At 38.0% G+C, this 21,908-nt stretch overlaps 1 protein-coding gene across 3 annotated transcripts in view; it reads left to right on the top strand.

The window, feature by feature from the left end:
- The window catches only part of LOC150080668 (fibrillin-2-like), a 1,460,049-nt gene that overhangs the window by 194,479 nt on the left and 1,243,662 nt on the right, over positions 1 to 21,908 (top strand). For all 3 annotated transcript variants that reach the window (XM_090381969.1, XM_090381968.1, XM_090381967.1), the window contains exon 7: positions 10,338 to 10,463. In XM_090381969.1, coding sequence (XP_090238095.1) covers positions 10,338 to 10,463 — 126 coding nt within the window. The remainder of the gene's footprint in view (positions 1 to 10,337; positions 10,464 to 21,908) is intronic.

Genomic DNA, 21,908 nt, shown 5'->3' with positions numbered 1-21,908 from the left:
AGTTATTACAAAGTTTGTTAGTTTGTTATTTGGTTTTTAGCAGCATTAGCAACTAAGGCCATATTGCGCCGGGGATATGCGGTGGTCATTCCCTGACCTTTCTGCATCCTCTGTGTTTGGTGATCATGGGCTCGAACCCTGGTCTAATCAAGAAGCGTGTGCTATGCACTGCTGCTCTTGCCCACCTGGCTACAGAGGTGGCAGTTATTACAAAATCATCCAGCTCACTGCCAGAGTTTAACTCACCTCTGGCATTCCCCTCCCTGAATAACTCCTCATGGGTGAATGTAGATGCAAAATACTCATTTAGTTTGTTAGCCACCTGAGCGGTATCATCAACAGTTTAACCATCAATATCCAGTGTACCAATCTGATTCATCCCTTTCCTTCTAGAGTTTACATAGGTAAAGAACTCTTTGTTCTTTTTCTTTTGCATCCTTTGCCAAGGATTTCTCATAATCTGCCTTTGCCTGCCTAATCTCCTTTGTGACTTTGTTACAGACCAGCTTATATCTATCATAGGCTTCCATGTCACCCATTAATTTATATGTATCCTATGCATTTTTCTTCTCTGCCACATGTCTGGAAACTAGGCACCGGCGAGGTTGTTGTTGTTGTTGTTTTGGTTTTTAAGAGCATTAGCAACTAAGGCCATATTGCTCCGGGAATATGCGGTGGTCATTTCCTGACCTTTCCGCATCCTCCGTATTTGGTGGTCACAGGCTCGAACCCCAGTCTAATCAAGAAGCGTGTGCTACACCGGTGAGGTGATCTGATAGAGGTGTATAAAGCCTTGAATGGTTTGAGCATGCGCAATGCTGATGGGATTCTTCCTCTTGCTCAGAGTAATCACATGAGAGGCCATAAATTCAAATTGAGGAAAGACAGATGTAGGATAGATGTGCGGAAGTTTGCCTTTAGCCAGCGGGTAGTTGGTTGATGGAATAGACTTCCATCCCTTGTTGTGGAAGTTGATAGCCTAAATAAATTTAAGGCTCAGCTGGACAGGTATTTTGAACGAACGGAGGGATGAAATGGAAGTGGTTTTTTTTTTGGCTGATGCTGCATAAGCTTGCTTTCTTGCATCATATGCCTCTATTAATGCTAATGCTAATGTCTCATTAGTTCATCTGACATCCATTTAGGCCTAAACCTTGAACAGTATTTCTTAGTTGGTATGTAAAGCCTAGCAGCTTCCAAGATAAATTCTTTGTATGCTTCCCATTTTGAATTTGCTGTTGGTAACATCATCAGTTGGTCCCACCGTATAGAATTTAAATACTGTCTCAGACCCATGGTCACCTTTACGAAAGCAAAAACTCTTCCCTTTACCACTGATGGTGGTTACCTCTTTGAGTAAATCCCACTTCAGCACACTGTGATCACTGCCACCTAGTGGTTCCTTTATCTGCAGATTCTTAATGCATGAAGAATCACTACTGATAATCAGATCAAGAGTATTATTCCCTCTAGTTGCCTGAACATGCTGATGTAGAAAACAATGATCCAGTAAATCCACAAAAGCCTTGCTAGTGCGTGAGTGACCAACCCAGAAATTCCAGTCAATATCTGGTAAATTAAAATCCCCCATTATAAGACTCTCTGATTTACTGGCCCATTCTATTTCTCTGTACAGTTCCTTATTATACTCATCAGAGTCATTAGGCCTATAACACACTCCTACTCTCAATTTTGATCTCCCAATGCTTATGTCACACCAAACTGACTCGACACTGCACAGTCCAGCGATGTCGACTGGTTCACTTCCTTGGATTTTATGTGTTTCTTAACTAATAGTATAACATTGATTACAATGTGACTTGATTACAGACTAGTTTATACCTGCCATAGGCTTCTGTGTCACATGATACGTTATATGCATCCGATACATTCTTCTTCTCTGCCACGAGCCTCATTAATTCATCTGACATGCATTTAGGCCTAATCTTTGAACAGTATTTCTTAGTTGGAATGAAAATCCTAGTAGCCTCCAAAATTAATTCCCTGAAGACTTCCCATATTGAATTCAACATTGGTATCATCATCAGTTGATCCCACTCTACAGAATTTAAAAACTGTCTGAGACCTCTGTAGTCACCTTTACCACAACAAAAGCTCTTCCCTTTAGCTTGATGGTAGTTACATCTTTAAGTAATTCCCACATCAGTACATTGTGGTCACTGTCTCCCAGTGGTTCCTTTATTTGCAAATTCTTAATGCATGAATAATCACTGTTGATAATCAGATCAAGGGTACTACTGGTTGCTTCTCATACATGCTGCTGTAGAAAACTGTCATCCAGTAAATCCACAAAAGTCTTGCTAGTGTGTGAGTTACCGAACCACAAGTTCCAGTCAATATCTGGAAAGTTAAAATCCCCCATTGTAAGACATTCTGATTTACTGGTCCACTTGATTTCTCTGTGCAATTGCTCATTATAGTTATCAGATTCATTAGGCCTATAACACACACCTACCCTCATTTTTCCTTTCCCTGTGCTTATTTCACACCAAACAGACTCAACACTGCATTGTCTGCCAACATCAATTGGATGCACTTCCTTAGATTTTATGTGTTTCTTAACTAACAGCATAACCCCTCCTCCCTTCCTTTCTGTACACATTGTACTTCCCAAATTCGAATTCTGCATTGCTGATATCTGTGTGACACCACGTCTCTGATAACCCAAAAATATCTGCCTTTTGATGTCTTGACTAGCACTTCACGCTCATAAAATTTATTAACTATACTCTTAGCATTGGTGTACATATTCATTCCCTGTAAAAGTTAGTTTTTGTTCCTCCTTGAATTTATTTAAACTATCAACTTCCACAACGACAGATGGCAGTTTGTTCCAGTAATCAATTGCTTGCTGGCTAAAGGAAAATTTCTGCACATCTATTTGACAACTATCTTTCATCAAATTGAAATTATGTCCCCTCAGATTTGTAATCAGAGGAAGAATCTACTCAGAGTTGAGCCTGCTCAACACATTACACTTCGATCAGACCACCTTGCAGGTGCCTAGTCTCCAGACACTGCAATTTGCAGAACTTAAGCCTTTCTTGGAAAGAGGAATCTTTCGTTCCCCTCACTAATCTTGTAGCCCTTCTCTGTACTTGCTCAAGCAATTCTACATTCTTCCCAAAATGAGGTCCCCAGACATGTACGCAGTACTCAATGGCATAGCGTGACCATTGCCTTATACAAAAGGATAACCACCTCCTTTTCCCTACTAACAAAATTCCTGTATATCACTAACAACACCCCATGACTTGTTCTATGAACCTATCTGCACTGCTTAGAAAACTTCATATCTCATTGCACCATTTTCATTTTCTACCACCCTAAGTGTAGTACCACACAGCCAGTACATTTCTCTGATATTACTTCTACCCATAAGCAGTACTTTGCATTGTCAATGTTAAACTTAAGTTGCCACTTCTCAGCTCATCTACCCAACTTTTCTACATAACTGCCATTACTGTCATTAACAACCCTGCGAACTTTAGTATCATATCATCTGCAAACTTGGATATTAAGCCTGATATACCTTCATCAGTATCATTAAAAAATATGCAAAACAACAGTTGGCCCAAAATCAAACCCTAGGGGACACCACTAATAACATTAGTCCATGAAGAGCAGTGTTCATTGATTACCACTCTCTGTCATCTCTCATTCCACCACCTTTTTATCCATTGTAGAAAATTGCCCTTAATGCCATACACCTCCAATTTGTATGGTAATCTTCCAGGCACAACAGTATCAAAGGCATTCCTAAAATCCAAGTATACGTTTGCACATCTCTATGGGGACTTCCCCTGAGTCCAAGGATGCTCTCATAATTATGACTAAGGTATTCTTACTTCCTTTGTCACCTCCTTTCATATAACTAGATAAATCCCATCAACCCCAGGTACCTTTCTTATGTTTAACATCAACAATTTCTCCTCCACATTGGTCTCAGTTATTACAAAATCATTAAGCTCCCTGTTAGAGTTTAATAAGCATCTGACCTCCAGTTCTCTACAAAATTCCTCATGTGTGAATGTAGATGCAAAATACTCATTCAGTTTGTCAAGCTATCTGAACAGGATAGTCAACAGTCAAACCATCGATATCAAGTGGAACAATCTGATTCATCCCCTTCCTTCTAGAGTAAAGAAGGCCTTGCTGTGTTTCTTAGCATCCTTTGCCAAAGATTTCTCATAATTTGTCTTCGATTGCTTAACCTCCTTTGTGAATTGATTACAGACAACCTTATATCTACCATAGGCTCTGCCATAAGGGTATGTCTGCCAGGGGGCAAAGGTTGATGACGTTTGTAACGTCATCAACCTTTGATATCTGCTCAGATATCATCTAGCAGATATCAAAGATGATGGTTCTTTTAAGGGCACAAAAGGTGATATTGTTGTACCCGCTGGCACTAATTATAATAAGTGTAGGACACAGGCTGAATTACTAAACAAGTACAGGTCAATGTTGAAAAAAGCTGTGAATTAGGGTTGAATTTCAAAGTGCCTGCAATTCTGCCCAGACATGATAGTAGGGAGTATATGATGAAAGCCTTGTCGGTCAATTCGGCCCTGGAGAGATTGTGCAAGGCTCAAAGGGTAGAATTTTTTTTTAGCCTGGTCTGTGCTTGTTAACAGGAGAGACTGCTTCTACAGGGATGGGATACACCTAAATAGAAAGGGTGCAAGAATATTTGCTGATGCTATCGATACAGTGTTGGTGGGTTGACAAACTGCTACATTGGGGAGATACATGGACTAACAGACCAACAGTAGCCACTGGCAGAGGTGAAAGCAACTCCCGCACCACTTCCACTGGAATGAGGAGCAGCCTGGAAAACAAGATACAGGGGACTTCAGAGACTGCCAGGAGTCACTGTGGCACAAACAAACACATGGGCCGTGTTAGGGCAGCCAAGAACAGGAACAGGCGCATGCACACCCTCGTGCCCACCAATGGCAGGAGTCCGGCAAACAAACTTGATGAATTTGAGGCACAGGTCAAAACTTCAAAGGCTGACACTGTTGGGATACCAGAGACATGGAATCACATAGACACAAGGAATGTAGAACCGGAACCTGGGGAGCACAATGTGCACAGGAAGAACAAACAGGGCAGGAAGGGAGGATGGGCTACACTACAAGTCAAGAAACACAGAAAATTGAAGGAGGTACAGCCAGTTGACATCGCTGGACAGTGCAGTGCTGAGCAAACCCGGCGTGACATAAGTACTGGGAAATCAAAATTGAGAGCAGGTGTGTGCCACAGGCCCAATGACTCTGATAAGCACAATAAAAAACCGCACAGGGAAACAGAGTGGTTCCAGCAAAGAGTTTTACAATAGTTTCAGAGAGTCTTACAATAGGGGACCCCAATTTCCCGGATACTGACTGGGACCCGTGGGCTGGCCACTCACACACCAGCAAAGCCCCTGCGTATCCACTTCAGCACGTTCGGGAGGCAACCAGAGGGAGCAACACTTTTCTCACATTACCCATTTATTCTTTCAATCAGTCATCGTCATCATCATTATCATCATCATCATCATCAGCCATTTTCAATCCACTGCAGGATTAAGACCTCTCCAGCAACTTTCCAGTTCTTTCTGTTTTGTGCAATTGCCATCCATTTACTACCCACAAACTCATGAATTTCATCGATCCACCTCCGCCATTGTCTTCCAGGTTTTCTTCTAGCTCCTCTTGGGTACCATTCTGTTAATTTCTTAGTCTATCTGTCATCATGTCTTCGAGCTATGTGTCCTGCACAAGACCATTTTAGTTCTTTAGTTTTGAGAAGAATGTTCTTCACTTGAGTTTGCTGCCTAATCCATGTGTATCTCTTCTATCTAATAGTCTGATTCCCAGTATAATTCGTTCCATTCTTCAATGTGTAGTTCTCAGATTCTCTTCCATTCTTTTGGTGAGTGCCCAAGTTTCACTTCCATAAGTCATGGTGGGGAGTATACATTGGTTCATTATTTTACGTTTCAGACAAACTGGGATATTGCTCTTCAGTATGTGACTATATTTCCTGAATGCTATCCATCCAAAATTTATTCTTCTCTTGACTTCTAGCCATTTATCATTATTACAGATAATAACTTGTCCTAGATATGTATATGACTCAACCTTTTCAATTACTGCTCCTTCAATCATTATGTCCCGTTCTTTGGCATACTTGTTCATCATTACTTTTGTTTTAGCCATATTCATCTTTAGTCCATATTCATCTTTAGTCTTTAATCCTTACTAACTGTGCATAACTGATTAAGATTTTCCTCTAATTCTTTAGGATCGTGGCTTATGACCACAATGTCATCTGCAAATCGTAAATGGTTTAGGTACTCTCCATTCACATTGATTCCTTTCTGCGAACAGTCTAATCTTCTGAAAGGTTCCTCAAGGGTAGCAGTAAACAGCTTCGGAGATATTGTCTCCTTGTCGAACTCCTTTCTCGATTTTAAATTTGCTGCTGCCTTTGTCTAGTCTAATAAAGGAGGTAGCTTTTGCATATATTTTCTTCCAAAATCATAAAATATGGGGTATCTATGCCTTGTCTTTCCAGTGCCTAAAACATTGCCTTATGCTGTATGGAGTCAATTCCCTTTTCATAATCCACAAATGCCAGGCATAATGGTGTTTTATATTCATTTGCTTTCTCCATTAGCTGTGATATTACGTGAAGGTGATCCATAGTTGAAAATCCTGTCCTAAAGCCAACTTGTTCTTTCAGTTGACTCTCATCAAGTATTCTTTCTAATCTGTTAGTAATGACCCTTGTGAACAACTTGTAGATGTGGGATAACAAGCTAATTGGTCTATAATTTCCAATTTATCTCCTTTCTTATGCAGCAAAACTATGATTGCATTATTCCCCTGCTTAGGTGTCACACCTTTTCTAATGTATTTTGTGAAGAGCCTTGCCAATTTTTGTGTTATGTCTCTTCCTCCCATTAACAATTGTACAATAACTTCATCTTTCCCCGTTGATTTCTGATTCTTCATTTTCTTCAACGCATGTTCTACTTCATCAGGAAGAATATCGGGTACGTCGTATGTGTTGCTAATTTGCGATCCATCTTCCCCACTGCTGGCATCATTCCCTCGCTCCTTGTATAATTCTCTATAGTAGTCTTCTGCTATTTGAATTATGCCTTGTCTGCTATTTATAAGTACACCATCGCTATTCTTCAGTTTCAGTATCATTTGTCTTTCTGTATTATTGCTCATGCCTGCTGATTTAAATCCTTTATTTTCCCTCAATGCTTGTTCTATTTTTCTTGTGTTAAATCTTCTTATATCCTCTCTGAGTCTCTTTCTAATGGCTTTGCATAACTCAGTATACCCAATTTTCTCCTTGTCAGTGTTTATCTTGCTCTTCATTTGTCGCCTTCTCTTCAACATAACAAGTGTTTCTTGACTAATTTTTTCTTCTTTAGATTTCTTTTTCCCTATAGGTTCCTTGGGCTTTATCACTTTCAGAAAGTTGTAATATTGCTTGTCGATATCTTGGTCCTGGGCAGTGTGCAGAAGCTCAAACTTGTTCTTGAGTTCCAGTACATACTGCTCTTTTTCCTCTTCTGTTATCTCAAAGACCTTCGTATTATTTACTCGAGTCAGTTTTTTCCTTTCCTTTCCTACATCTATATCAAGTGTGCATCTTACCATTCTGTGATCACTTCCAACATTTACCTTATTCAGGATGGTAACATCATTCACGATATATCTTCTGTCAGTGAGGATGAAGTCGATTTCATTAGTTGTTAATCCATTTGGACTCTTCCATGTCCACTTTCTGTTCACACTTTTCTTGAAAAAAGTGTTCATTACTGACAATCCTTGAGTTTCTGATAATTCCACAAGTCTTTCACCTCTTTAATTTCTTTCACCAATTACCAAATTTCCTATAGTTCCCCTTTCTGCTCTGTTTTGTCTTTTTCCAACCTTAGCATTGAAGTCCCCAATAATAATAGTGTAGTGGGTTTTTTGCTCATCTAGAAGACGCTCAATTTCGGGGTACATTTCTTCAACCTCTTCATCATCATGGCTTGATGTTGGTGCATAAATCATTATAACCTTTAAATCAGTACACATTAACAAATGTGATATCCAGTGCTTCAGTTAAAATATACAATATATGGATATACATTCAAACTGCCATTAATTACCACCGCCCAAGCCTAGACTTATATGTGGCATAATGCTTAACGTCACTTAAACTTGGGGCGCCTCCATAGCCAGGTGGGCAGGAGCAGCAGTGCGTAGCACACTCTTCTTGATTAGACCGGGGTTCGAGCCCTTGACCACCAAATACGGAGGATGCGGAAAGGTCAGGGAATGACCACCACATATCCCCGGAGCAATATGGCCTTAGTTGCTGATGCTCCTAAAAACCTATCCCAGTGGACCTGGTTTCCGTCCTTGCCACTGGGAGGTGCACTCTACTATCCAGCTTTGATACACTCTCTCTTTTTAAACACAGCATGTATAAACTCCTTAAAATAACAAAATCTGTACTTCTCTACAAATATGGTCCATAACATATACATGGTCCATTAACATGGTCATAACATTATCATAACATAGACATGGTCCATTCACACATGAGGAGTTATTTAAGGAGGGGAATGCCAGAAGTTTATCAAACTTTAACAGAGAGCTGAGTGATTTTGTAATAACAGAGCAAAGTGGAGGAGGAATTGTTGAAGTTAATCATAAAAAAGGCACTTAGGGCAGATGGAATCTATCCAGTTATAATGAAGGAGGCAGCAAGGGAAGTAAGCAAACCCTTTGCCATAATTATGAGAGCATCCTTAGAGTCAGGGGAGGTCCCCATGGACTGGAGATGTTCAAATGTATCTCCAATTCACAAAGGGGGGTTCAAAGGATGACACAAATAATTATAGACCTGTTAGTTTAACTTCTATTCCGGGGAAAATAATGGAGTCATTGGTTAATGAGGTGATACCGAATCACCCAGACAAGACAGCAGTGATAGTTCAGACAGCTTGGGTTTGTTAAGTGGAAGTTTTGTCTAACCAATTTGATTGGATACTATGATGTGGTCACAAAGAAACCGGATGCAAAAAAAAAAAAATTTTGATATCATATACTTGGATTTCAGGAAAGCTTTTGACACTGTTGCACATGGAAGACTGCTGTACAAATGGAAGTAGTATGGCATTAAGGGCAAGTTACAGCAATGGATAAAGGGATGGTTGAGTGGGAGATGGCAGAGAGTGATAATAAATGGAAACTGCTCTACGTGGACTAATGTTATTAATGGAGGCCCCCAGTGTTCGGTGCTGGGCCCATTGTTGTTTTGTGTACTGTATTTATCAATGATATCGATGAAGGTATATCAGGCTTAATGTTGAAGTTTGCAGATGATACAAAGTTGGCAGGGTTGTTAATGATAGTAAAGATAGTATGCTACTGCAACAGGATCTAGAAAAGTTAGACAGATGGGCTGAGAAGTGGCAACTAAAGTTTAACATTGACAAATGCAAAGTACTCCCTATGGGTAACAGTAACCCAAGAGAAACATACCAACTGTGTGGTACTACACTCAAGGATTTGGGAAATGAAAAAGATATGAAGATTGGAGAATGAAAAAGATATGAAGTTCTCAGAGCAGTGCAAGACAGGATGCTAGAGCAGGTCATGGAGTTTTGTCAATGATATATAGGTATTTTGTTAGGACAGATAAGGATGTGATTTTCCCTTTGTATTAGGCAATTGTCAGGCCACACCTTGAGTACTTTATACAGGTCTGGAGTCCTCATTTTAGGAAGGATGTAGAGTTGCTAGAACGAGTACAGAGAAGGGCAACAAGATTGATGAGAGGGACAAAGGGGTGCACTTACAAAGAAAGGCTTAAGTTCTGCAAGTTGCAGAACTTGCAACTTGCATCTGGAGACTAGGCACCTGTGAGGTGATCTGATTGAGATGTATAAGGTCTTTTTCTTGGTGATTCCTTTCTTCTCTCTCTCTCTCTCTCGTGGTAATTCAGAAAAAAAATATATTTTTTTTTTGGCTGGTGCAGCATAAGCCTCAGGCTTCCTTGCGCCATATGGCTAATAATAAATAATAATTGAAATTGAATGTAAGCAGAAAAGTGTATCCCTTCAGAATAATAATTATAGCCTGTATTATCATGCTTTCGCTGACCATATTAGAACTATCAGGTAAGTTGATGAATTTTATTTGTAATTTATCTGATATATTTATTATTGTTAAGGCTAGAAAAAAAAAAAAAAAGGAAAGAAATTCTATTAATTTGTAAAATTGCTAATTACTTTGGTATATTTACAGATATTAATGAATGTGCAATTCAGCTTGGCCTTTGTCTTTATGGTCGTTGTGTCAACACTAAGGGAGGTTTCAACTGTATTTGTGACTTTGGATATGTACCCTCTCAAGATAGAAAGGCTTGCCTTGGTAAGAATTTAAATCACTTTTTTTCAGTAGCATCAACAAAAAAAAAGTGATTACTGGAGTGATTATTAATCTAAATTATTTGAAAGCTATTTCTCCCTTTCTGCGAAAGAAGAAAGGGAGAAATGGCTAAGAAGGTTTAGCCATTAAACCTTCTTAGAAAGAAAATCTTATTAAACAAGATTTTCTTTCTTTGTTATTATTGAAATACTGAATTTCTTTAAATATTTTTCATAGTTGTTCTTGGTAGAAAAGCAAACAAACAAAATAATCTAATTTCTTTATATGGGCTGTCATCCATTGAACGAATGGATTAAGTATATAAACAGCAGTAAGTTGAGATTTTCAGTGAATGATCACATTTGCAATATACAGGATGTTCAAAAAATATGCCATAATTTAAACTGACTGTTGGTGTGAGGGGGAATCTTTCTTCCAGGGCAAAAAAGAAATACAAGTAGTTCCCGACTTTACGAGTTAATTCGTTCCTAGTGCGCGCTCGTAAAGCAAAAACTCGTAAAGTGGGAATTTATTCCCATAGACATAATGTTAAAAACAGGGATTTAACATTATGAGTTTAACATTATGGATTTTATTATGGGTACATTCTCAACAATCAAATTAGTTAGCTAATTAGTTTATGTTTAAACAGTGATTGATTTATTCAAAGAAATGAAAACATAGCCTGTAAAATCAAGTAAATTATAATTTAAAGAAATTATTTATGACTTAACTTGTTGATCATTGGTTTGTTGCACAAAGAGTGGTCTTCTTCAGAAATGCTTCAAGAGGTGATTGTTTCCAAGATAATCTTCTCTTTTCTTTATAAATTTCAAGATAGCATGCATAAAGATTTTTTAACGGCACGCACAAATTGCAACTAACTAACAAGATATGTGCAAGTGAGATTGCAACTAACAGAATTCGCGGGGATTAACAAGTTTACGAAGCTTAAAAAAAAAAAATTAAGAGAAGATTCTGAAAATTTATTTGTTTTTTATATGATTGAAGATTGCAGTAAAGGGGAAACACATTTCACCCTAATAATGTAAAAACTCAAAATTCCAGCTATTGTTATTTTCAAAAATGCAATAACATCAAGTTTACGACCCATTTATAATTGCAGAAAAGCACAATAAACCGAAAAGTGCAAATTATTTTTATTGTTTTATGGTCGTGACTTCCAGAAATGAGCTTTAGAAAAATATCACAAAGCCATTCAAAATTGGTTCTTATAACAGAACTTACGATAACGATGAAAGTGTAGTGTAGTGTAGTGATTTGAATTGGTAACTAATACAATTTACATTATGAAATTACTTTTTAGAGAGATAAATAGCTTAGTTATACAGCAAAAATTTCAACTTCTGAGGTCTTGGAACGAATAACTAAAGAAGAATGTGTATTGGGTTCACATTATGACATTTTCACAATACAATGGTCTCTCTGGAAAGGATTAATATCACAAAGCGGGGTGCACTATATTGTATAGCTACTCACGTGGTTTTAAATGTGGGATTTATGAATGTTTAACATTCATTTTTTGCAATTAATCTTCATATTTTTGATTTTTTGATACTTGATACTTGGGAAAAAAAAACTCGTAAACCCGGGAACTCGTAAAGTGAAAACTCATAAAGTGGGAAATGCCTGTATTTCCCATTACAAAAAATTTCCAATCCCGCCTTACTGTTCAACCTTTCAAGGAAACTCTAAAGGATAGATCAATAGCTTTGAAATCCATTCAAGTTCAGGGAATGAGGGCATAGCTACAGTCAATATGATTAGTTAGATTTCACTTCCACACCTTCTCTTATATAATTCTTTGTGAACAGGCTTAGATGTGCTTCTTGCAATGTAATAGATCATTTGTGACAGTGATGTCCACTGCTGCTTGCAGCAACAGGGATTGCAGGAAGAAATAAAACCATTGGAGATTCAGATTTAAGGGGACTATAGACCCTGGCACACTGCCACTGATTGTTTAACTGTAAAAGTGATAAAAATGTATTAAAATTGCTAATCGCTTTGGTTTATTTACAGATTTTTTTAGTCTCATGTGTTTGATGAAATTGTCTTAATTAACTCATACTTATATTACCAGCAGGCATATCACAAAAACTATAATGATGGAAAAAAAAAACAAAAAAAACAAGCACATACTTGAAATCGGCATGTAAAACTATTTTAGAAAATGGGAAAAAAAAAATTAATTTTATGGAGTACTTCTTGGGTCTGGTGCAAGCACTGCTGGGTTAAAATACAGTATGTGCTATAATCATTGCAGTAATCTTTCCATGTGTTCCTGAAAAGTAATTTGTAAATTGGAAGGTTCTATACTGACAGTAATTTTTCCTTTTACCAGCAGGCCAAAAATCAAAAAAAAAAAAAAAAAATTGAAATTGAATCTTTTTTTAATAATGTTGTTAGTACATATTATTAGCATTAGTAGAGGCATATGATGTAAGAAAGCAAGCTTATACAGCATCAGTGAAAAAAAAAAAAAAAACCCATTTCACCAATCCATTTGCTTCAAAAGTTTGTCCAGTTCTTCCTTGAATTTATTAAAGTGATTAACTTCCACAACGACCATCCAGCAATCAACCATCTGCTGGCTAGAGCATATTTTCGCATATCAATTCTATAACTGTCTTTCCTCAATTTCAATTTATTCCCCCTCAGGTGCATAATCTGAGCAAGAGGAAGAATCCCATCAGCATTGAGTTTGCTCAATCCATTCAAAGCCTTATACACCTCAAAAGATCACCATGCAGGTGCCTAGTCTCAAGATGCTGTAATTTGTGGAACTTAAGACTTTCTTGGTAAGAGCAACTTTTTCTTTTCCTCACCAATCTTGTTGCCTTTCTCTCTACTCATTCCATCAGCTCTACATCCTTCCTAAAATGAGGCCTCCAGACATGTATGCAGTACTCAACGTGTGGCCTGACCATTGCCTTATACAAGGGGATAATCACCTCATTATCTCTGCTAGCAAAATTCCTGTATATCATTGACAAGACCCTATGAGCTGCTCAGGCAGCCTGTCTGCACTATCTGACTGCATAAATACTTTTACATTCTCCAGTACTCCAGTACAGATCTTTTACATTCTCCAGTACCCTTCGTGTAGTACTGCATTGTTGGTACTTTACTCTGGTTTATTGCTACCCATATGCAGTACTTTGCATTTGTCAATGTTAAACTTTTTCAGTTGCCACCTCTCTTAGCCCATATGCCCAACTTTTCTAGATCCTGTTGCAGTAGCGTACTGTCATTTACAACCTCGCCAACATTCATATCATCTGCAAACTTGGACATTAAGTCTGCTACACCTTCATCAATATCATTGATAAATATAGAAAACAACAAAGGGCCCAATGTCAAAACCTGAAGGACTCCACTAATAACATTAGTCCGCAAAGAGCAGTATTCGTTGATTACCACTCTCTGTCTTCTCCCTGTCAACTATCTCTTTATCTACAGCAGCAACTTTCCCTTAATGCCATACTGCTCCAATTTGCATAGCTGTCTTCCATGTGCAACAGTATCTAAAGCTTCCCAGAAATCAAAGTATATGATATCAAAATTATTTATTGCATTAAGTTCCTTTGTGACCATATCATAATATCCAATCAAATTGGTCAGACAAGATTTCCCCTTAACAAACCCATGCTGTGTCTGAACTGTAACAGCAGTCTTGTCCAGTTGATCCTGCAATGCTTCTTTAACCAGTGACTACATTATTTCCCTGGATCAGAAGTTAAATTAACAGGTCTCTAATCATTTGCATCACTCTTTGATCTTCTCCCCCCCCTTTGTCAATTTGGGTTATATTTGCATATCTCTAGTCTTGTTATTTATTTATTATTTTTTTTTTTAGGAGCATTAGCAACTAAGGTGATATTGCTCTGGGGATATGCGGTGGTCACTCCCTGACCTTTCCGCATCCTCCGTATTTGGTGGTCACGGGCTCGAACCCCGGTCTAATCAAGAAGCGTGTGCTATGCACTGCTGCTCCTGCCCACCTGGCTACGGAGGCACCATCTCTAGTCTATGGGGGGACCTCCCCTGAATCCAAAGATGCTCTCATAATTATGGCTATCGGTTTGCTTACTTCCTTTGCTGCCTCCATTAATATAATTGGATAGATCCCATCCACCCCAGGTGCTTTTCTTATGTTTATCTGCAACAATTTCTCCTCCACTTTGCTCTCAGTTATTAGAAAATCATTTAGCTCCCTATTAGTTTTTGATAAACTTTTGGCCTTCAATCCCCACAAAATTCCTCATTTGTGAATGTAGATGCAAAATACTGATCAGTTCGTTTGCGATCTGAGCAGGATCATCAACAGTCGTACCATTGATATTAAGTGGACCAATCTGATCCCCTTCCTTATAGAGTTTATATAAGCAAAGAAGTCTGTGCTGTTTTTTCTTTTTTTTTTGCATTCTTTGCCAAAGATTTCTCATAATCTGTCTTTGCTTGACTAACCTTCTTTGTGACATCATTACAGACTAGCTTATATCTACCACAGGCTTCTGTGTTCCCTGATAATTTATATGCTTCCCATGTATTTTTGTTCTCTGCCATGAGTCTCATTAGTTAATCTGAAATACAGTTAGGAATTAACCTTGAAAAGTATTTCCTAGTTGATATGAAAAGCTTAGTAGATTCTATGATTAATTCCTTGATTGTTTCTTATTTAAAATTTGCTGATGGTAACATCATCATTTGGTCCCACTGTATAGAATTTAAAAACTGTATGATACCACTATAATCACATTTATGAAATCAAAAACTCTTCTCTTTACCAATGATGGTAGCTACATGTTTAAGTAAATCTCACATCAGTACACTGTGAACACTGCCACCTGGCGGTTCCTTTTTCTGCAATTCTTAATGCATGAACAATCACTGATTTCCTCTTAAACATGCTGCTGTAGAAAACAATCATCCACAGTCATCCAGTAAACTCACAAAAGTCTTGCTAGTGTGTGATGACCACCCGTCACGTTCCAGTCACTATCTGGCAACTTAAAATCCCCCATTATAAGACATTAGCATTAGTAAAGGCATACGATGAAAGAAAGCAAGCTTATTCAGCATTAGCCAAAAAAACTCCTCTCATTTCACTCCTCCATTCGTTCCACAAAAATTCGTTCCTGCCTAGCTCAGCCTTAAATTTATTTAGGCTATCAACTTCCACAACAAAAGATGCAAGTGTGTTCCACCAATCAACCACCCGCTGGCTAAAGGCAAATTTCCGCACATCTATTCTACAACCTGTCTTTCCTCAATTTGAATCTATGCTCCCTAAGGTTCTTAATCTGAGCAAGAGGAAGAATCTCATCAGCATTCAGCTTCCTCAATCCATTCAAGGCCATTGATTGATACACCTCAATCAGATCACCTTGCAGGTGGTGGTACCTAGGCTCCAGGCACTGCAATTTGCAGAACTTAAGCCTTTCTTGGTAAGAGCACCCCTTTGTTCCCCTCACCAATCTTGTTGCCCTTCTTTGTACTTGTTCTAGCAACTCTGCATCCTTCCTAAAATGAGACCTCCAGACCCGTACACAGTACTCTAGGTGTGGCCGGACCATTGCCTTGTATAACGGGATAATCACCTCCCTGTTCCTGCTACCAAAATTCCTATATGTCATTGACAAGACTCCATGACCTCCCCTGGTAACCCACCTGTACTGCTCAGCAAACTTCATATTTGACTGCACAATTACCCCAGGTCTTTTTCACTTTCCACTTCCCTGAGTGTAGTACCACACAGTTGGTATGTTTCTCTTCAGTTATTGCTACCCATATGCAGTACTTTGCATTTGCCATTGTTAAACTTCAGTTGCCACTTCTCAGCCCATTTACCCAACTTGTCTAGATCCAGTTGGAGTAGCATGCTGTCGTTAACAACTCTGCCAACCTTTGTATCATCTGAAAACTTGGACATTAATCCTGATATACCTTCATCAATATCATTGATGAATATACAGAACAACAATGGCCCAGCACCGATCCCTGAGGTACTCCACTAATAACATTTGTCGATGAAGAGCAGTGCCCATTGATTACCACTCTCTGTCGTCAGGGCAGTTGGAATTTTTTAATAGCTGGTGATGAGTCATTACTCTGCTATTTGTGTTGTGGTGTGGTTTAAATTTATTATATATTTTTCTGTGTTCATTCCCAGCACCAATCATGATGTTGCCTAAAGATAAGTCACCTAGATAGGGCAAACGTGAGACTAGTGATATTATTAATATTTGGAATCTAGAGATGGATCAATATGGTCAATGGGACAGAAGAAAGATTGATAGATGCAGAAGTTTTGCTATAGAGACACTAGTTTTTTTTTTTTTTTTGATATTAGAAAAAAAAAATTAGAATGTCATTCATGAATTCTTTAGGATTGCATTGATGGCTGAACTCTGAACAGTGGAAAATAGGTAGAGTATTATGACCAATCATATGATTGAACTGAGGTGGAGATTCTTGTTATCTTCTGTTTGAGTTTCTTGTTTATTTATGACATTAGTTAGTAAGTTTTAAATATTTAAAATATTTATAAATTTTATTTATATATTTATAAATATTTATTTAAAATTAAAATATTTAAATATAAAATAAATTAATTAAAATATTTGGCAAATGTTATTTTCCAAATTAACTTTAATTCCCTTAAAATCTGAATTTTCAAATTTTTAATTATGTATAGCATTTTGTTCTTAAGAATAAGATTGGCTCAAGCAAGTCCTCTTTCATTGATGCTCTAAATCTGATTTAATGATTTTTAGAGCTAAAAACAAATGCTCTATACTGGCTTGAGTACGGGACAATGCAACCACAGTTGTGCAACATCTTGTATGATTTTAGGGTATTTTAATACTATGAGGCGTTGTTAGGTGGGTCGGAAAACTGCTAGCTTTGGGGGATTCACAGACTAATAGATTAACAGTATCCGCAGGCAAAGGTGTAAATGATTCTTGCACTCTTCTATTGCAATGAGTAGCAGCACAGAAGGCCAGTTGCTGGGGATTTTGGGAACTGGGGCGAGTCATGAAACAAATAAATACATGGGCTGCGTTAGAGTAATTAAGAGTAAGAACACATGCATGCATACTTGCATGTACACTAATGCTAGGAGTATAGTAAATAAATTTGACGAATTTGAATTGCTGAATAAGACATCCAAGGTGGATATCATTGGGATATCAGAGACGTGGTGCCACTCGGATATAAGGAATGCAGAATTGGAATTTGGGAAGTACAATGTGCACAGGAAGGAAAGACAGGATAGGAAGGGAGGAAGCGTAATGCTATTAGTTAAGAAACACAAAATCCAAATAAGTATAGCCAGTTGATATGGGTGGACAGTGCAGTGTCGAGTTAGTTTGGTGTGACACAAGCACTGGGAAAGCAAAATTGAGAGTTGGAGTGTGTTACAGGCCTAATGACTGATGAGAATATTAAACACGTGTACAGAGAAATAGAGTGGGCTGGTAAATCAGAGTGTCTTATAATGGAGGATTTTAACTTCCCAGATATTGACTGGAACTTTTGGATTGGTCACTCGCACACTAGCAAGGCGTTTTGGATTTATTGGATGATTGTTTTCTACAGCAGCATGTTAGAGAGGCAACAAGAGTGAGTAAAACTCTTGATCTGATTATCAGCAGTGATTATTCTTGCATTAAGAATTTACAGATAAAGGTACCACTAAGTGTCAGTGATCACATTGTACCGAAGTGGGATTTATTCAAAGAGGTAACTACCAATAAGGCGTAAAGGGAAGTGTTTTTGATTTTGTAAAGGTGACTACAGTGGTCTGAGACAGTATTTAAATCCTATATGTTGGGACCAGCTGATGATGTTACCAACAGCAAATTCAAAATGGGAAGCATTCAAAAAATTAATTTTGGAAACTACTAGAAATTTCATATCAACTAAGAAATATTGTATCTTTAGACCTAAACAGATGTCAGATAAACTTATGAGACATGTGGCAGAGAAGAAAAATGCATGGGATACATATAAATTAACAAGTGACAAGGAAGTCTATAATAAATATAAGCTGGTTTGTAACCAGGTCACAAAGGAGGTCAGGCAGGCAAAGGCGACTATGAGAAATCGTTGGCAAAGGATGCAAAGAAAAACAGCAAAGAGTTCTTTATTTATGTAAACTCTGAAGGAATGGGTTGAATCAGATTAGTCCACTTGATATTGATGGTTCAACTGTTGATGATGAGGAGTTATTCAGAGAGGGGAATGCCAGAGGTGAATTAAACTCTGGCAGTGAGCTATATGATTTTGTAATAACTGAGAGCAAAGTGGAGGAGAAATTGTTGAAGATAAACATAAGAAAGGCATCTGGGGTAGATGGGATCTATATAGTTATATTAAAGGAGGCAGCAAAGGAAGTAAGCAAACCCTAGCCATAATTATGAGAGCTTCCTTGGACCCAGGGGAGGTACCCATGGACTGGAGATGTGCAAATGTGACCCCAATTCACAAAGGAGGATCAAAGGAAGACACAAGTAATTATAGACCTGTTAGTTCCAGGACCTTCTTATAGACCTTCTGTTCCAGGAAAATTAATGGAGGCACTGGTTAAAGAAGCACCGCAGGATCATCGATTTGATTGGATACTGTGATGACCAATTTGATTGGATACTATGATGTGTTCACAAAGGAACTGTATGCAAAGAATAATTTTGATATCATATATTTGGATCTTAGAAAGGCTTTTGATACTGTTGCACATTGAAGACTGCTGCACAAATTGGAGTAGTGTGGCATTGGAGGTAAATTGCTGGTATGGATAAAGGGATGGTGGAGTGGGAGAAGACAAAGAATGGTAATCAATGGCAGTGGTTTTCATGGACTAATATTATTAGTGGATTCCCCAGGTTCAGCATTGGGTCCATTGCTGAACCTGGGGAATTTTCTTCTGTATTTATTAATGATATTGATGTTGATATAACAGGCTTATGGTATGTCTAATTTTTGCAGACGATATGAAGGTCGACAGGATTGTTAATGACACTAATGACAGTACGCTGCTGCAACAGAATCTAGAAAGGTTGAGCAGATGGGCTGAAAGATGGCAGCTGAAGTTTAACATTGACAAATGTAAAGTACTGCATATGGGAAGCAGTAACTTCAGAGTAACATATCAACTGTGTAGTACTACACTGATAGTGGTAGAGAATGAAAAGGAGCTGGGGTAATTATGCAGTCAGATATGAAGTTTTCTGAGCAGTGCAGACAGTTTTCAAGAGTAGTTCATGGTGTCTCGTTAATGATATACAGGAATTTTTCTAGCAGGGAAAAGGAGGTGATCATCCCCTTGTATAAGGCAATGGGCAGACCCCACCTTGAGTACTGTATCCAGGTGTGGAGGCCTCATTTTAAGAAGTATGCAGAGGTGCTGGAAGAGTACAGAGTAGGGCAATAAGATTAGTGAATGGAACAAAGGGTTGCTCTTACGAAGAACGGCATAAGTTTTGCAAATTATAGTGTCTGGAGATTTAGCACCTGCGAGGTGATCTGATTGAGGTGTATAAAGCTTTGAATGGTTTGAGCATGCTCATGTTGATGGGATTCTTTCTCTTGCTCAGAATAATCGCCTGAGAGGGTATAAATTCAAATTGAGGAAAGACAGTTGTAGGATAGATGTGCAGAAGTTTCTCTTTAGCTAGCGGATGGTTGATTGCTGGAGCAAACTTCCAACTTTCGTTGTAGAAGTTGATAGCTTAAATAGATTCAAGGCAGAACTAGAGAACCATTTGGAGCAAGTTGAATGAAGTTTTTTTTTTTTTTTTTTTTTTTAGGCTGATGCCATGTAAACTTGCTTTCTTGCATCATGTTCCTTTACTAATGCTAAAGACAGTAGTAATAATTCAGATACAGCATGGGTTTGTCAATGGGAAGTCTTGTCTGACCAATTTGATTGGATACTAATATGTGGTCACAATGGAACTGGATGCAAAAAATAATTTTGATATCATATACTTGGATTTCAGGTAAGCTTTTGATACTGTAATACTCTTGCACATGGAAGACTACTATACAGATTGGAGCAGTATGGCATTGAGGGCAATTTGCTACAATGGATAAAATAATGATTGAGTGGGAGAAGACAAGAGAGTGGTAATCAATGGGTACTGCTCTACCTGGACTTATGTTATTAGTTGTGTCTCTCAGGGTCCGATGTTGGGCCCATTGTTGTTTTGTTTATTTATCAATGAAATTTATGAAGGTATATCAAGCTTAATGTCAAAGTTTGCACATGTTACAAAGGTTGGCAGGGTTGTTAATAACAGTAATGGCAGTATGCTGCTGCAACAGGATCTGGAAAAGTTTGGTAGATAGGCTGAGAAGTGGCAACTGCAGTTTAATATTGACAAATGCAAAGTACTGCATATGGGCAGCAGTAACCCCAGAGAAATTGATTTGAAATTATTGTTTTTCTAAAACTTTTGATTTAAATTTAGTAGTATAGCATTATTTTGTGATTTTCTTGATTAATTTGGTGTATTTATTCTTTACTCGGCCTTGCAATTGCATAAAAGTATTGGTAAGGGTATCCACGTGTTACAAGTCTCAACTCCGCTGAACGAGAAGTTTTTTTTTTAGCCATATTTAGCCGCTTATTGAATATTTTTTACATCAAATAATTTTCTCTAAGTAGCTTATAGACCTAGTAAGGATCGTTAGTTTATTCTGAATTGAGACAGCAAGATTTGAAAGTTAATTAATACTTAAGTGTCCATAGATTACCGTTCATAACTTCCCGCCTTTGTCTTTGTCATACAATCGTTATATATCGAACCTAGATAGCGTTAGTATAGTATAGGTTATAATATTTTCAGTGATCGGTAAAATCTATTAAAACTTGTTGAACTTCGTTGGCATTTAAATTGTACTTTTAACTAAATACATATACCGACTTAGATTACAAACGTAACATAATTAATTAATACATAACTGACACAGAAGTTATATAAAGGGAACTCGGAGATAATTAATACTTGACACTAAAAAATATATATCCTGTTATAACTGTGTTGGGAGATAAGTTAGGGTTATAAACTGAAATTGAAATTTTATTTAAATTAAAAGAAATCATGACTCAGACCAGAGCAGCAAAACAAAAGGCTCAAGCTAATGGAAGTGCTGTGGCTCAGAGGAGAACTGAGGGGGGCAGTTGCCTTCTGAATCACAGCCTTCTAAAATGCACAGCTTGCATGATGTTTCTGGAGCATTCAGGTATGGGACATGATATTGCCATGGGGGATGTCTTTGTGTGTGCGCGATGCAAGGAGTGTATCGAAATCAGGCAACAACTCAGCGTTCTTATGGGCCTATATGAGAGCTTGAAGGACAGGGTGGATGCCCTCGAAGGAACTAAATTGAGGGGCCCATCAAGCTCTCAGCTGCCGA

Source organism: Mastigoproctus giganteus, chromosome 9 (genome assembly GCF_048544385.1).
Source record: "Mastigoproctus giganteus isolate SK-2022 chromosome 9, ASM4854438v1, whole genome shotgun sequence".
Classification (NCBI taxonomy): Eukaryota; Metazoa; Arthropoda; class Arachnida; order Uropygi; family Thelyphonidae; genus Mastigoproctus; species Mastigoproctus giganteus.
The sequence above is the reverse complement of the archived record's forward strand: the minus strand, read 5'-3'. Positions and strand labels throughout refer to the sequence as shown.